This window comes from Oncorhynchus nerka, linkage group LG5 (genome assembly GCF_034236695.1).
Source record: "Oncorhynchus nerka isolate Pitt River linkage group LG5, Oner_Uvic_2.0, whole genome shotgun sequence".
NCBI lineage: Eukaryota > Metazoa > Chordata > Actinopteri > Salmoniformes > Salmonidae > Oncorhynchus > Oncorhynchus nerka.
The window spans coordinates 27786480-27803375 of NC_088400.1; the positions used below are offsets into that span (position 1 = coordinate 27786480).

General features: G+C 45.8%; 1 protein-coding gene across 3 annotated transcripts in view; it reads right to left on the reverse strand.

Annotated features, from left to right (window-relative positions):
- LOC115129312 (protein FAM13B-like) overlaps positions 1-16896 on the reverse strand; it is a 64111-nt gene that overhangs the window by 11472 nt on the left and 35743 nt on the right. For 2 of the 3 annotated variants that reach the window (XM_065018506.1, XM_029659522.2), the window contains exons 7-12: positions 13496-13623; positions 4972-5092; positions 3968-4068; positions 3281-3332; positions 3125-3206; positions 2611-2676 (exon numbers count right to left, since the gene is read on the reverse strand). In XM_065018506.1, coding sequence (XP_064874578.1) covers positions 2611-2676; positions 3125-3206; positions 3281-3332; positions 3968-4068; positions 4972-5092; positions 13496-13623 — 550 coding nt within the window. The remainder of the gene's footprint in view (positions 1-2610; positions 2677-3124; positions 3207-3280; positions 3333-3967; positions 4069-4971; positions 5093-13495; positions 13624-16896) is intronic. The other variant, XM_065018505.1, reaches the window with a different exon arrangement.

The window sequence follows — 16896 nt, forward strand, 5'->3', positions numbered from 1 at the left end:
TGCTCAAACTCCTTTCTGCCTCTAATAAGTCCTTTGTCTTTTAGCACCCCTCCTTTCCTTTGGTTGCTGAAGGGCTAAGAGTCACCTGAACTATTGATAAAGTATATTTTGGAGCCTATTCCTCTCTGGTGGAGCTGTGGCACTAAAGACATGTGTAGTTGTCTAGGATGTGTGGGCATGTCTGTGCCGAAGCGTGCAGATGAATCGAGTGACAGTCAACGAGAATCATCATGGGCTGCAGAGCAACTCTGCTGTCCTCAGAACTGGGTCATTATAAATGATTAGCCGAGGCTACTATGTGTTGAATCTAGGTTGCACAACGCTAGAATAATATGAAAATAGGCCTAGGACAACTACACATGGTTCTTTCCTCAGCTTTCTTTAGACCTCTCATTAGATTTTTCCATCTTGGTATTGTTTGCTCAATTTCACACTTTGTGGCCTGAAATAAATACTGTACAAAAATATCAACGCATCATGCAACAATTTCTAAGCTTTTACTGAGTTACAGTTCATAAGGAAATCAGTCAACTGAAATAAATTCATTAGGCCCTAATCAATGGATTTCACATGAGAATACAGATATGATATCTGTTGGTCACAGATACCTTAAAAAAAGGAAGGGGCCGTGGATCAGAAAACCAGTCAGTATCTGGTGTGACCATTTGCCTCATGCAGCGCGACACATCTCCTTCGCATAAAGTTGATCAGGCTGTTGATTGTAGCCTGTGAAATGTTGTCCCACTTCTCTTCGATGGCTGTGCGAAGTTGCTGGATCTTGGCAGGAACTGGAACAAGCTGTTGTACACAGCGATCCAGATCATCCCAAACTTGCTCAATGGGTGACATGTCTGGTGAGTATGTAGGCCATGGAAAACTGGGAAATGTTCAGCTTCCAGGAATTGTGTACAGATCCTTGCGATATGGGGCTGTGCATTATCATGCTAAAACATAAGGTGATGGCAGCGAATGAAATGCACGACAATGGGCCTCAGGTTCACGTGATGGTATCTTTGTGCATTCAAGTTGCCATTTATAAAATGCAAGTGTCCATTGTCCGTAGCTTATGCCTGCCCATACCATAACCCTACCGCCACCATGTGGCACTCTGTTCACAACAGCAAACCGCTCGCCCACACAACACCATACACGTGGTCTGCAGTCGTGAGGCTGGTTGGACATCCTGACAAATTCTTGAAAACAAGGTTGGATGCACTTTAAGGTAGAGAAATTAAAATTCCATTCTCTGTAAACAGCTCTGGTGGACATTCCTGCAATCAGCATGCCAATCGCACGCACCCTCAAATTTTAACATCTGTGGCATTGTGTTGTGTGAAAAAACTGCATATTTTAGAGTGGCCTTTTATGGTTCCCAGCACAAAGTGCACCTGTGTAACAATCATGCTGTGGCCTCCATCATTCTTAAATGGAAGAAGCTTGGAATCACCAAGACTCTTCCTAGAGCTGTCCGCCTGGCCAAACTGAGCAATCGGGGGAGGGAGGTGACCAAGAACGCGACAGAGCTCCAGAGTTCCTCTGTGGAGATGGGAGAACCTTCCAGAAGGACAACCAACTCTGCAGCACTCCACCAAATCAGCCACTCCTGATGGAAGCCACTCCTCAGTAAAAGGCACATGACAGCCCGCTTTGAGTTTGCCAAAAGGCACCTAAAGGACTCTGACCATGAAAAACAAGATTCTCGGGTCTGATGAAACAAAGATTGAACTCTTTGGCCTAAATGCAAAGTGTCACATCTGGAGGAAACCTGGCACCATCCCTATGGTGAAGCATGGTGGTGGCAGCATCATGCTGTGGGGATGCTTTTCAGAGGCAGAGACTGGGAGACTAGTGCAGAGAGAGATCCTTGATGAAAACATGCTCCCGAGCGCTCAGGACCTCAGACTGTGGCGAAGGTTCACCTTCCAACAGGACAACAACCCTAAGCACACAGCCAAGACAACGCAGGAGTGGCTTTGGGACAAATCTATGTATGTCCTTGAGTGGCCTAGCCAGAGCCCGGACTTGAACCCGTTCGAACATCTCTGGAGACCTGAAAATAGCTGTGCAGCAACGCTCCTCATCCAACCTGATCAAGCTTGAGAGGATCTGCAGAGAAGAATGGGAGAAACTCCCCAAATACAGGTGTGCCAAGCTTGTAGCTTCATACCCAAGAAGACTCGAGGCTGTAATCACTGCCAAAGGTGCGTCAACAAAGTACTGAGTGAAGGGTCTGAATACTTGTGGTATTTCAGTTTTTAGCAACAAAAAAACCCAACCTGTTTTTGCTGTGTCATTATGGGGTATTGTGTGTAGATGGAGGTAAAAAAAAACTATAATACATTTTAGAGTCGTAACAAAATGTGGAAAAAGTAAAGGGGTCTGCCGTTGACTCTTCTCTATGACTCTTAGATACTGAGGAGTAACCATTAGGAGAGGTGTGAGAATGAACTTGCTGAGTGAGCCCTAAGCTGGTCGCCCAGAAGAGACAAGAGAGAGCGAGAGAGGTGAAGGACAAAGAACTCTGGATTAGGCTCACTGACAGGGACCCAGTCCAACAAGGCCTAGGATGATGAGGGAGGAAGTATGGATGGATGGAGAGCTCCTACTTACCATGACCTCTCCCCTGCAGGTGCATACATGTGAAGTCTATGAGGGGGAGATGGTTTGGGGATGGTGCTAAGGGAGGAGGGAGAGAGAGATGGCAGAGAACACCGCGTGAGCTGACGTTTCAGGCAACCAGCTTGAGCAAGCATTCTAAGGTGCTTTCATACCTAGCTAGCACAATACATAATCACTTGCATCCATGTTTACTTGGATATGCATTTTGGTTGGTCTCCGCTGACTTTTTATTTTTAATTTTTATTTAACTAGGCAAGTCAGTTAAGAACAAATTCTTATTTTCAATGATGGCCTAGGAACAGTGGGTTAACTGCCTTGTTCAGGGACAGAACGACAGATTTTTACCATGTCAGCTCGGGGATTCGATCTAGCAACCTTTCGGTTACTGGCCCAATGCTCTAACCACTAGGCTACCTGCCTCCCCCACTTCACTCCATCACTATCCTAACTGTCCCTTAGGGAACATTGTGTATTAAACACACAACAACCATGGTGAGAAAGTTACCTTCCCACTGGCTGTGGAGGTGCTGGGCGCTGGGGCAGCTGGCGTCTGTGTTGGCATTCTGGTCACACTCACACACAGAGACCTGGATGGAGAGACAGGGTTAAACAGTGTACAGTAGACCCTAGTCGTGAAGAAGGCATTGACATAGACACTTACACAGGCGATGAGATCAGCCTGGTCCATCTTCTCACAGGCTTGGTTTTCTTGCCTACAACAAGAGAGAGACACATGAATAATGGTCCATTTGAACTACAGAAAGGCACGTATGATGGTTGACCTCATTGGTGATGCAAATGTTTTAATTTGTTACTGTGGCTATTTTTGCCATTGACTATTGAACTCAATGCCTTATGCACAATGTATTAGAGTGACCGTTGATCAGCTGACAATAACCGAGGACTACCGTCATGGACAGGCGTGTGTGTGTCTGTATGCTTGCTTTATGTTGAGTGGAGGAAGGATCACACTGTATCCAACTGCTTAGAATAGACAGTGACGAGTCGAGTGTCCTCCACTCCGCAGCACAAGACAGACAACATGACAGTCTCATGTCTGTCTATTTACAGTAGAACGTCTCCCTCCAGTCTATTCACAGCGGATGGCTCACATCACATCAGTCTTTTCAAAACCTTCTTAGGGCTGTTTGTTTTCTACGTAATAACTAAACAAAACACTCATACAAATCCCCAAAATCCAGATTAGCATACAACTTGTTTGATTGAATGCCAGCCATCAGCCTTCTCTGGGAAGGCAGGAAGTAAAGTAGACAGCAAAGCCTTGGTGTTTTAAGCCGTTGAGGTAATTGTGGATTTTAGCAATACAATTAAATGCTTCAAAGCCAACCTGGCCGTGTTGATATTGTTCTCTGTGTCTACGAGAGCCTCGGCGTGGTCCAGGTTCAATCCAGAACTCTCCTCCAGGGCACCGTTATGGGAGTCACAATCCTGGGAGAAAACAAAAACAATGTCTCGAGAATTAGACTTCATTTCTCACACACGCACACGCAGGCTCTCTGTCAAACAGAGGCACCATTAACAGCAAACTGTGAGGTTATATTGATGAGATGCTATAGCTTGAATTCCTGGAATGTGGCCTCCTTTCCTTTCTATTAAGTGGGTGAAGATGGCCCTGTATGTATAAATGTATAGAGAGGGGAGGAGTGTGTGGTCTGAACAGGTGTTGTGGTTATTCTTTGGGGGGGCAGGCAGACTATTTAAAGAGGGTGACCCAATCCATGGAGAGAGTCCCACATCTGGGCTGAGGAGCCCAGCCAGCAGCCATCTCTGTGGTGATGGTGGAGAGAGGGAGAAGTTGGGTAGACATCAGCGTAAACGAGCTGCCATTTTATCTAGGCCTCTATCCAAGGCCAGTAGCCAGGAGAGCTAAAATGGTGCCCAGGAACACTGATGGACCAATGACTGCCATTTCAGAAGACGACGAGTCATCTACAAAGATTTCTTCAGATGTCTCCCCCCAAATCCAGGACATCATCTTATGCTATACAGGCGAAATCTGATTCTGTGTAGGATATCTAAAGTGCATCGAATTGGCAGTTCTATAGTGTGTGTGATGGTGATTGTCAGGCAGGACTGGCTGTGCTTGGCAAGAACAGAACAGTATATGTATCTGACAAACCTCATCTCCCAGCACCCCAGTCCTCCCAGGAGAATTACATATTTGTTATGGGCTACACAAAAGGCCATGCTTATAGCAACAAGCATCAACCTTGTAATGAATTGATAGCGACAGGGCTCAGTATGGTAAATATTCTGCTGACAGCCAGAGCATGTGGAGTTGTTTGTCTGCGGTGTGTGTGTTTGAGTGACTGACTCCACAGTATGACTGACCTGTTGGGCCTCAGGGCTGCGCTCTGTCTCTGGGGCTGACAGGGGACTGCTTGTGGGGCCCTCTTCACTCTCACACAGGCCCTCGTATGGCCCCGGCCCTGGCCTCTCACTGGGGCCCGCCCTGTGGGAACCAAAGTCATTAGCCATAATAAGCCCCATGGAGCAACAATCAGCATTGCTGGCTGTCAGCTGTGGTAACACAACCTTTCTGGAGGTGCCTACCACCCAGTTCTGTCCAGAATGTACAGTATGGGTGAACAGGGTGACAGAGGAATGCATGTTAGAGTGAATGGCTAAGTGTGCATGCTTTGATACATGTCATTCTGTACGTGTCGAAATAGTTGCATCATGTATGTTGACATTTTATTTATTTAACTAGGCAAGTCAGTTAAGAACAAATTCTTATTTACATTAACTGCCTACCCTGGCCAAACCCGGATGAGCCAATTGTGCGGCGCCCCTATGGGACTCCCAATCATGGCCGGATGTGATACAGCCTGGATTCATACCAGGGACTTTTGTGACGTCTCATGCACTGAGATGCAGTGCCTTAAACCGCTGACCCACTCGGGAGCCCAATGTGCATTTGTATGTGTGTGAAGTGCAATATATTATGAGTAAGTGTAAGTGTGTGTGTGTTCACTGATCACACTTGGCTCTCATAGATCTCATTGTCGATAGAGCTCTTGAGGTAAGAGAAGTGCTGTCCCACTGCAGCATGGATGGTCCTCTTTATAATGCTGCAGAAACACCACAAGCCTAAAGTATTCACTTCTGTTGCCACAGTACTAACCCTCTGAATCCATCTAATTAGGAGCATGAAAAGCTGAGTTGAACCCTCCACGACCCATTTCCGGATCTCTGGCAGGTATAATAAAGTTAACCAGGGACAAGTCCTGTGATATATAATACAGCACTACATTAACTAAGTACCAAACTCCCTGCTCATTAAGCTGTACTGAACTCTGCTGTATTCCTGACTTCAGAAGTGTGCATAGATGGATAAAGGGTTAGCTTTAGCATAGCCATCTACGAAGGGGCCAGTGGTTGGTCAAGCCCAAGCACCCCCTGGCAAGAACCCAATCCAAGACTGCATAGAGTCCTGGTCACCATTTAGTGGTAGAGTTAAGCCCAATAGATTGGCTGTGCCCAGCTCTGCAACAAACCCTTATCTGTTTTCAGAGGACATTTTGTTTACGTACAGTGCACTTGGAAAGTATTCAAACCCTTTTGTTACCTTACAGCCTAATTCTAAAATATATTATAGTTTTTCCCCTCAATCTACACACAATACCCCATAATGACAAAGAAAAAAGCAGTTCTTTAGAAATGTTTGCAAAAGTTAAAGACAACCCATTAACCCATTAAAAAAAGACATAACCCATTTAAGACATAACCCATTAAATAAGACATAACCCATTAAATAAGACATAACCCATTAAATAAGACATAACCCATTAAATAAGACATAACCCATTAAATAAGACATAACCCATTAAATAAGACATAACCCATTTACAGAGTACAGAGTACATTTACAGAGTACATTTACAGAGTACAGAGTACTCTGTTGAAGCACCTTTGGCAGTGATTACAGCCTCAAGTCTTCTTGGGTGTGATGCTACAAGCTTGGCACACCTGTATTTGGGGGTGTTTCTCCCATTCTTCTCTACAGATCCTCTCAAGCCCTGTCAGGTTGGATGGGGAGCGTTGCTGCACGGCTATTTTCAGGTCTCTTCAGAGATGTTCGATCACGTTCAAGTCCGGGCTCTGGCTGGGCCACCTGCGTGTGCATGGTGTGAGTGTAGCTGTGCATGACGTGAGTGTGTGTGTGTGTGTAGCTGTTTAGCTGTGCGAGACGTGGGTGACGTGAGTGTGTGTGACGCGAGTGTAGGTGTGGGTGTGAGTGACGTGATTGTGCGTGTGAGTGCGAGTATGCGTGACGCGATTGGGCGTGTGGGTATGCGTGACGCGAGTGTGCGTGACGCGAGTGTGTAGTTGTGAGCGTGTGAGTAGCTGTGAGCGTGTGAGTAGCTGTGAGTGTGTGTGACGTGACTAGGTGTGCGCGTGGTGTGCGTGACGTGATTGTGTGTGACGTGATTGTGCGTGTGGGTGTGCGTGACGTGATTGTGCGTGTGAGCGATGTGATTGTGCGTGTGATTGTGCGTGACGTGATTGTGCATGTGGGTGTGCGTGACGTGATTGTGCGTGTGCGTGACGTGATTGTGCGTGTGCTTGACGTGAGTGTGCTTGACGTGGGTGAGCGTATGAGTGTGTGTGTGATTGTTCATGTGCTCCAGTGGAAACTGCAGTGAAGTAACCCATAGGTTACGGATTTATTTCACCTGGGTCCAACTCCACTGAGGGAGGGAAGTACATCCAGAGGACCAGGTATCAAGGCAGTTATCACACCTCTGTGGAGCGCTGCATGAGAGCGCTGCATGTCCTTTCCTTATGTCATTAATTTCACTCTCAATCGCCACTCCCAGAAGCACCAAGGATGGGCAGAGGGCAGGAAGGACGTGCGGACAGGACGTGCGGGCGGGTGGTCAGAGGCCTTTTTACTGTACATAGCAACCCCTTCCTGATGCCACACAAATACGGGGTCCATTCCAATGATGTGGGTAAATGTCAAACAGTACACCGCCTGCCTCTCTGCTCATCAGGCAGTGTTGGGGCAGCTGACAGGAAGAAGGGGCCGGGTTGATTCAGCAGTATGCGCCCTCTGGCTCATAAACAAAGTGTTGCATGCCAGGAATCTGTGCTTGCATAACATCCGCCACTGTTAGCGCCAGTGTCGGGTTGAGCCGGAGTTTCCCTTTTTGGGGGGCAACGAAAGGGGCACCCCAGGGGAAAAGACTCTAAAGTTTGATATTGACAGGGTGGGTCAACTCCTTAAGCATGCATTGCAGAAAAACAGGCAAAGGTTAACAGTAGAATGGTGTTACTATCCTGTCCTGACCTATCCTAGCCTGACCTATCCTAGCCTGACCTATCCTAGCCTATCCTTAGGCTAGATCTGTGAAACCACTGACAGTGGAGACTCTGACCCACCACAGAATATTAAAGGGGTTCACCATCTCCATTATCACTTTTCACAGCCAACAGGACCTCCATATGTCAATAGGATTCAGTGCTCTTTCTCTAGTGTTGAAAATATAACCCCTTGGCTCTCACTTCAGTCTCTGCCCAGCTGCTCAAATATATTCAATAACACCTTAATTATTAACACAAGAGTCACCTGTCACCCCCCCCCCCCCTTTTGTTTACTGAGAAAAAAAGCTGCACTCTGATTCCACACTGACTGTGCAGTAAGAGGCATAAACACTGAAGCCACAAGCTGTCAGAGACTAAACAGGCCAGACACTCAGTCGCCCACCACCGCACCGCACCTCCCCTTCTGACACGTTACGTACAAATTTCAGCACACCTAGACAATGATGCCTTCATTTGGACTTTGGCCAGCGAAGCAGCCAGTATGGCTCAAGAGAGAAAGAGAGAGTATAGTTGAGTATTGGTTTACTGAGTTCAGATGACATAACCAGCACCATTCCATCTCTCTGAATCCCAAGGTAGATCTTATTTTGCAGTCCGCAATGAGAGCGCTGTTGGACAGGGCCAGACACAGGCCAGAGCGCACAGCACTGAGAGATCTGTTTGTGCATCTCCCACTCTGAATCAGATGAGACTGCCTCTCATCAGTCCTGTTTCCCAGACTGTGGAGAAATCAGCATGTGTGACTAGATGGAACACAGGCCAAGGTTTTTGGAGTCAAAGACACAAAGCTTTACTAGCTTTAGAAAGGCCTGGAGCGCCTCATGCATTTGGCTAACGTAATGAGGTGAAATAAGCTCGCCAGCTTTGCCAAAGTGATTTGGGTAAGGAGGACGACTGCCATATCATCGGCCACATAGCTCTTTGACAAAGTAGATTGCTGACCTCCTGATCACAGGGAAAAGGGCTCCAAGTGGTAGGTCAGAACAATCTTCTTCCAAAATACAGGTAGCCTAGGCTTTGACTCTTAAACTCTTCCAGGAGCCAAATGCTAAAATAGTGATGTATGACAGCAGGTACTTCAAGAAAAGCACCCCCCCCACACACACTCTCCCAGGCTTGACCTTTCAGCTCGTAAACACCTCTTTTCCTTATGAAAACTAAACACGTCTGTCAATCGGACCTGCAACCTTGCTGTGGGGGTAGTAGTGGAGGTGTAGAATTAGTCCTCTGATTAACAAGTTCATCATTAACTACCTGTGCAAGACCTCTGTGACATCATGGGGCTGTATTAATCTATCATACACTACAAATCTCAAAACTGTATGTGACAATACACACACGCTGTCACAATCCTCCTCCCCCTCATCCTTCCCACCGGGACTTTACCTGTGCAGCAGAATTTCACACGCCATTTTCACTGGTTCTTGGTTCTGCTTGGTTAGTCGAGTAGTTTTTTTGTGGGTTATCTGGACTGAGCCTTTATTGGTGATAAATTCTGTATGAGCAACTCAAAGAGCAAACCCTGACTATCTGGATACATATTGTGGAGCTTGTCCTTGGCTGGCTGGCTGGCTGCATAGTGTTGGGTTCAGCTGCAGTAAACAATCCAAAACCCTGCTCAAATACAGGGCTGCCTGACACAACCAGGGAACCTGACCCGCTGGCCAATTACCTGGCCTGAGGGGGGCGGGCTTCCCCAACCGACACCCAGTAAACACATAATACAACACAGCAGCCCCCCAAATCACTAAACACACACAAGTACACCCATCACCCTGGCTTTTATATAACGTGCACATTACCCCATGTCCGCTTGGCACCCATATCCTATTTAATCATATCCCACTGGCAGGGCTGGCCCACTTATAGCTTCTGACTGGAGCTCAGCTAGGGGGACAGGATGGCCACACCCAGGCTCTCTTTAGCAATTACCTCATCTGTTTGTCTCGGGAGTGATAAGGAACAAACACACAGAGATACACTCTCCATACATCCTGAGCCAGGTCACCGGCCCGCCTGAACTAACCATGATGGAATCAGTTCAGAGTTCAATGTGTTCTGACAATGCTTCATCATTTTCCACTTGCAGCAAAAGGGTCAGGTTTGTTGTTGTTAACATATGTTATATTTGTTATGTAGGTGGTGTGGATACTATATTCCAAGCCAGGTAGTGCATATCAGAGCCATATATTCTAAACATACGGCTCTGATGCCTATAGCCTTGACATAATCAGGTAGTGAGACAAGGTAAGCTGGGAAAGGACGGTAGTAGGAAGTAACTAAGAGGTGAAGGGGGTGGGATGTACCTGGACATGATGCCCGCAGAGGAACAGCAGTGGACATAAATGATCAGCTACTTAAAAAAACCCAGGAGCAGACCAACACCAGGAGCAGACCAACACCAGGAGCAGACCAACACCAGGAGCAGACCAACACCAGGAGCAGACCAACACCAGGAGCAGACCAACACCAGGAGTGGGTATATGGAATACATTCAGTAGGAGGAACTTGTTTTGATGGGCCCAGGCCACGAGTGGAGCAGGAGTCCACCTTTGGGGTGCTGCTAACCATGTAAACACCTCTCAATGAGTCTACGATGAGTTACTCATCTGTCCTCATGAAAGAGACAGCAAGTGCTCTGTTGACACAGATAAGAACGGCAGGTTTCTGTGGCATGCAGTGGCCTCGGAGCCCTCATAAATAATGTCCACAGGGTCCTCAGGACAGGTCTGGCTGGAGAAAGTAGACCATGAGGAGGAGTTTGGCCCAGGGGCTGTTGATCCTCTGGCTTGGACACTGCCCAAGTCTCAAATGACACTATTATGGGCCCTGGTCAAAAGTGGTGGACAATGTAGGTAATAGGGTGCCATTTCAGATGCAACCACTGGCTTTACAAGCGAGTGGTGTTGGTGTCGTGAAGGAAGGCATGCAGGCAGGCACTGAGTTGGAGAGGTGGAAAGGGTGAGGGAGGTCTGTGACCCTACCACCTCACGCAGACAGTCACTATGGTGCAAACAGCTGTTCCCACATTCCCCTGTCTCGCACCTCAGCCAACAGCATGTCTCAAGAACGCTGTTCCTCATTACCAGAGTTTATTTCTGTGCCCCATAAAAAAAAAATGGAACAGGGAACGGATAGTGGACGGTCCAATGGGCTTATATTTAGATTTGATGGGAGCTGTCGCTGAGATGTTGTCAGGGCACAATGGGGACAAGCTTAATGTCTGTCAGGGCTCGGCACAAACAAGTCAGCAAAGCCTGCAGTTTTTCCCTCCATGACTGAACGACATCTGACATGATCGGTCAAGTTTTACTGTTGATCCATGACCACCATCATAAGCAAAACTTGCCTATCAAGACATTTAAGACAACATTCTTCTTGTTGAGGATGGTGGTCAATTGTCTTGAATAAAAATATGAAAAATGTGGTTAAGACTATGTAATTGCAATTGCATTGCAGTGTTAGAGGAGTCACTTCAGACCCGGGTTTGATCCTGTATCACAACCGGCCGTAATCGGGAGTTTCATAGGGTGGCGCACAATTGGCCCAGCGTCGTGCGGGTTAGGGGAGGGTTTGGCCGGGGGGACTTTACAAGTAGCCCGTCACTGTAAATAAAAGTTTTTTCTTAACGGACTTGCCTAGTTAAATAACGAGGTAAAAAAATTGCAATGCTTGCCCCAACTCCACCATTCCATCTAGCGTCTTCAGAAGGTATTCACACCATGACTTTTCCTGCATTTTGTTGTGTTACAGCCTGAACTTCAAATTGATTACACTAGACACTGGGAGATTAATTCATCTTTCAGCAGCACAATTACCTAAAACACAAGGCCAAATATACACTGGAGTTGCTTACCAAGAAGACAGTGAAAGTTCCTGACTGCATTTATTGTAGCTGGGGATTTTAACAAAGCAAATTTGAGAACAAGGCTACCAAAATTCTATCAGCTTATTGATTGCACGACAAGTAGGGTTAATACTCTCGACCACTGCTACTCTAACTTCCGCGATGCATACAAAGCCCTCGCCCACCCTCCCTTCGGAAAAGCCGACCAAGATGCCATCTTGCTCATTCTGTCTTAAAGGCAGAAACTCTAAATGGATGTACCAGTGACGAGAACCATTCAACGCTGATCTGACCAATCGGAAGCCACGCCATTTGGAGATGTTGTACTCACTGTGACTATTAAAACCTACCCTAACCAGAAACCGGATGGATGGCGGAATTCGAGCAAAACTGAAAGCGCGATCCACCGCATTTAACCATGGAAAGAGGTCTGGAAATATGGCTAAATATAAACAGTGTAGTTATTCCCTCGACAAGGCAATCAAACAAGCGAAATGCCAGTCCAGGGACAAGGTGGAGTAGCAATTCAACGGCCCAGACACGAGACGTATGTGGCAGGGTCAACAGGACTCTCTGTCGTCACTTTAATAACTACCTACATGTACATACTACCTCCAATAACCGGTGCCCCCGCACATTGACTATCGGTACCCCCCTATATATAGTCTCGCTATTGTCATTTTACTGCTGCTCTTCAATTGTTGCTTTTATCTCGTTTTTTATTTTTTAACTGCATTGTTGGTTAGGGGCTCGTAAGTAAGCATTTCACAGTAGGGTCTAAACCTGTTGTATTCGGCCCATGTGACTAATACAATTTGATTTGATTAATATAAATGAACCGGCCTGTCATTCCAGACCAGCCTGACATTTAGCTGCTGTATGGTGGCCCTGTGGTGGAGCTCTCAACAGCCCTGTTGGCGCTTCGCTCAGATCAAAGTCGGTGGAGGTGCACTGGAACTAAACAGAGAGAGGAGATCAGCACAAATACTTCCAAGGAAGAGGAATTTCTCTCAGAACTAGACGTCAGGACTTTTGAAAGGAGACACACATCCATTTAGCACTGTGGAGACTTGAGATCACAGCAGCTTTGACCTGGCAGAGACGCTGCTACCCCGGTTCTGGGAAAAGTCTGTTGTTTGGACTAGCACTATAATGCTCCATGCATTGAATGAGAAAAATGTGATAATGATCTAAGTCACTACTTTTCTCAGTGTATTGAAGCTTGGGGTCAGGAGCCCATGTGGGGTCACATGATTGAAAAATGGGATCACGATTCCAATTATGTAAGACTGCATCATGTGGGAGCTGAGCTGACCCTTTAACATTATGCTTTAAGAGCTCTTTATGGCTTCCCCCACCAGATTCAAGAACATAGCTGTGGTGAAGCAGGCAGCTGGACTGGAATGTGACACCACGCTCATATACAGCCTGAACATGTCCACACACACACACTGAAACATGAGGTGGGTGCATGTATACCAGGGAGGCTACAAGAGTACACGGAGGGGTCTATGTGTTTATACAGTGTAGATGTGTATAGTGTACAGATTAATCATAAGAGTTAGAGACACTTTTCTATTCTCAGTGTATTTATGGTCTGTAATTGTCCAGGTCCTTTGTCTACGATTGATATGTTTGTAATATATACACAAAGCCAAGTCATTATTTATCTGATCTTACCTTGAAGAGGGGGTGACCTGGGTGTTACTGTGTTGGGGGGATTCAGAGGCGGAAGGGGGGCCATCCTCGCCATCTTGGGGCAGCTCCTCAAACGCCTCTAATTTGTCATCGTCCAGGAGTTCTGTGATCTGCAGGAGAGAGAAGGGTAGGGGGACATTTTAGACAGAGGCACTCCAACAGATGGCATCTTATTGAAGTAGGTGAGAAGGTTTAAGTATCATCATACATAACACCTCTGACGGAGCTGTACCACAACAAACTTTCAGCCAGACATTATGCAGGTTACAGGGGGCTGGGAAATATGGCCAAAATATAATTTCACAATATTTTTCTCATTTCTGATGGCAATGTTTTCCACTAGTGATGGCTGTTGGCTATACAGCCGACTACAGCATAATGTTCAGCCAAGTACTTCCCCACTTAAATTAACTAAAGTCAGCCGAACCCTCTCCAGGTAGAATGAATGATATGTATCTTCTAGTGATCTATTGATAGGACAAAGTGAGCAGTGACAGGGAAACCCTGCTGGTTTGACAGTCTGCTGTCGGTGCCGATTCTCGGTACCTCGAGTGTGTGCGCTGTGGTTGCAGTCTAATTTCTACACGGCGGGAGAGAGCATGAATTTGCTTTCACCATTCAGAATGTTTTATACTCAACCAAAATAAGACAAATCTACTTTTTATTTAGCGGTATCAAAATATTGTTAGACGGTATTGTAAAAATCCATACTGGTACCTACCCCATTATTGACCTCCTAATGAATCAATATGCAATTTGCACCACTATCAACAAATAACATACATATAGACAGGCTGCAAACAAAGCATCTCCCATACAGGGCCGGTCATGTGGGCTCCAATGTTTTCTGTGTACAGTTCACAACATAGAACGACTAGAAACACAAAGCGAACATCTGTTACCAATTAGTGATTGCTGCTGTACATTTTCAGCCAGGCTTGGCTGTTTAGTGATTGCTGCTGTACATTTTCAGCCAGGCTTGGCTGTTTAGTGATTGCTGCTGTACATTTTCAGCCAGGCTTGGCTGTTTAGTGATTGCTGCTGTACATTTTCAGCCAGGCTTGGCTGTTTAGTGATTGCTGCTGTACATTTTCAGCCAGGCTTGGCTGTTCCTTAAATAGGTCCTGACTGACTCGGTGAGGTTGACATCTCTTGAAATGTACCTAGATAATGACACTGCAGTCGGTGCAGTGAGTGTAGAGCCTGCTGCTAATATGGGCAGTACATTACATTGTACAATATGTTCCATAAAGATACTATAGATCATACCACTCACCACCTTAGGGCACGGAACAATTTACAGCTATATTTAATCTCATTGCAAGGAGAGAGACTTGTTGGGGTAACCTAACTGAGAATAGGAATTACTAATAGACATGTCTTTGCATCTATGTCTGTGTTTACACAGACAGTAAAATTCAGATATTTTGCAAATAATTGGTATTTTGACCAATCAAATTAAAGGGCAAGGCCTGGCCAGACTGATCCGTGGAGAATTGATACATTCTGGTCCGTGGTCTGTGTGGCGTTTTAAATGCTTGAATGTGTGGGTAAATTGGCTAAACGGATTGTTACGTATCCATCAGCCCATCAAAAGTTCAACTCATCAGAACTTTTGGTGCCTTCAAGACAACTGGTAACTCGGAGGGAAAAAAACTAGGTCAAATCATGACGTCAGTGATCTTCAGGTCAGAAAGTCTGAGGTCTAGAAAGATGTCTGCGTTTCTGACATGGAAAGTTGGATGACTGTTCAAAAATAATTGACCCTGTCGGAGTTAGTTCTCCCCCCAGAGTTGCCAGTTGTTTTGAACGCAGCATTTTTGTCTGTGAAAATGGATGAACATTTTATGGATATAGTCACGTCATCCCTGATGACCGTCAACATTCCACTCCCATTGACAAACTATTGGAAATTAAAATATTGATCAAAATCAATGGTCCAGTCTGGCCTCGCCCTTAAATCAGCTGATACTGTTACATAATATGAACGCATTACTGCCTCCTTACTCATTTAGCAGATAGATGGACGCCATTGACTACCCTATCACTTAATATTTTGGATGAAAAATTACATGTCCATATTTTGAGAAAACAATCAACAGAAATTGAGCAAAATTAAGAATTTATACATCTGATTTTGACGGGAAATTGTTTTAGGTCATTCTCAATGTTTAATTCTCAGTGTCCACACCGGGCAGTTTATGAACTGCATTCCCCCAATGACGGGGAATGTTCAATGGTCTCTCTGTAGTGGGCATTTCCAGCTGTCAGTGCTGTCAGGACCTGGTGTTGTAAAATGTGAAGGTTACTTTGACTCCCCATCCATCCACTAGAGACCTTTTTAGGTGTTTGAGCGCTTTCTCTATTAAGATCTTTTGTTGTCTCCCCCGTCAGCATATTTAAATGCGCAATGTTCTGGTCTTTGTTGAGGTGGATAAACAGGTTTAATCAGGTGGAACAGTGAGAATTCTCGCCCCTCTGGGCCCGGTTTGTTTTTCTGCTGCTACACTACAGCCAACGGCTAGACACCGCTGCCATGAAAACACAAGCATGAGTCATAACCATCTGCATACACGATGAGGGAGGAGGCCCTGAAATCCAATCAGAGGTGTCAGATAGCTGTTACCTTGACAATGCAGCTGTGACACGGCAGCAGATCACAGTTGGCATGGAGGTAGGGAGGGGGAGAGATGTCGAGACACCGAGTATGGTTTCTGAGATATCTCAGAATAGTAGGGGAATGCTCGGTCTTCTAGACTGCAGTCAACCAATTATTGGCAAAATATCAGAATTGTACTGCCTCTGTAAACACAGATGCAAACTGAATATCTATTAGTCACTCCCAATCTGTTAGACCGACTCAGTGGGGTAACCTCTCTCCTTGCAATGAGATTAAACATGGTGCGTGGAACAATTTGTAGCTAAGGTGGTGAATGGTGTGATTTATAGTATCTTTAGATCTTTATGGAACATCTTGTACAATGTAATGTACCTCGTTACAAACTTCACCCGCTTGTCCATTTCAGCAAACAGGCAGTACCTGCTCTATATAAGCAAGGTAAAGCTGAAGTTGCCAACGAATTGGCCAATGCACCCTGTGTTGTGCGCTTACTACCAATGGATGGACCTCCAGGGCTACTTTACAGTGACAGTCATATCACATTACCCCGGACTGGGAAATGACACGCCCCTTTACAGTGCCTTCAGAAAGTACTCACACCCCTTGACTTTTTCCACATTTAATTATGTTACAGTGGGATTCAATTCATTTTTTTGTCAACAATCTACACATCTATACTCATGCTAGAAACAAAAGGTATCTGTACCAAATATTAAGTTTGGCTTTTCTGATGAATCAAATACTTATGTCATGCAATAAAATG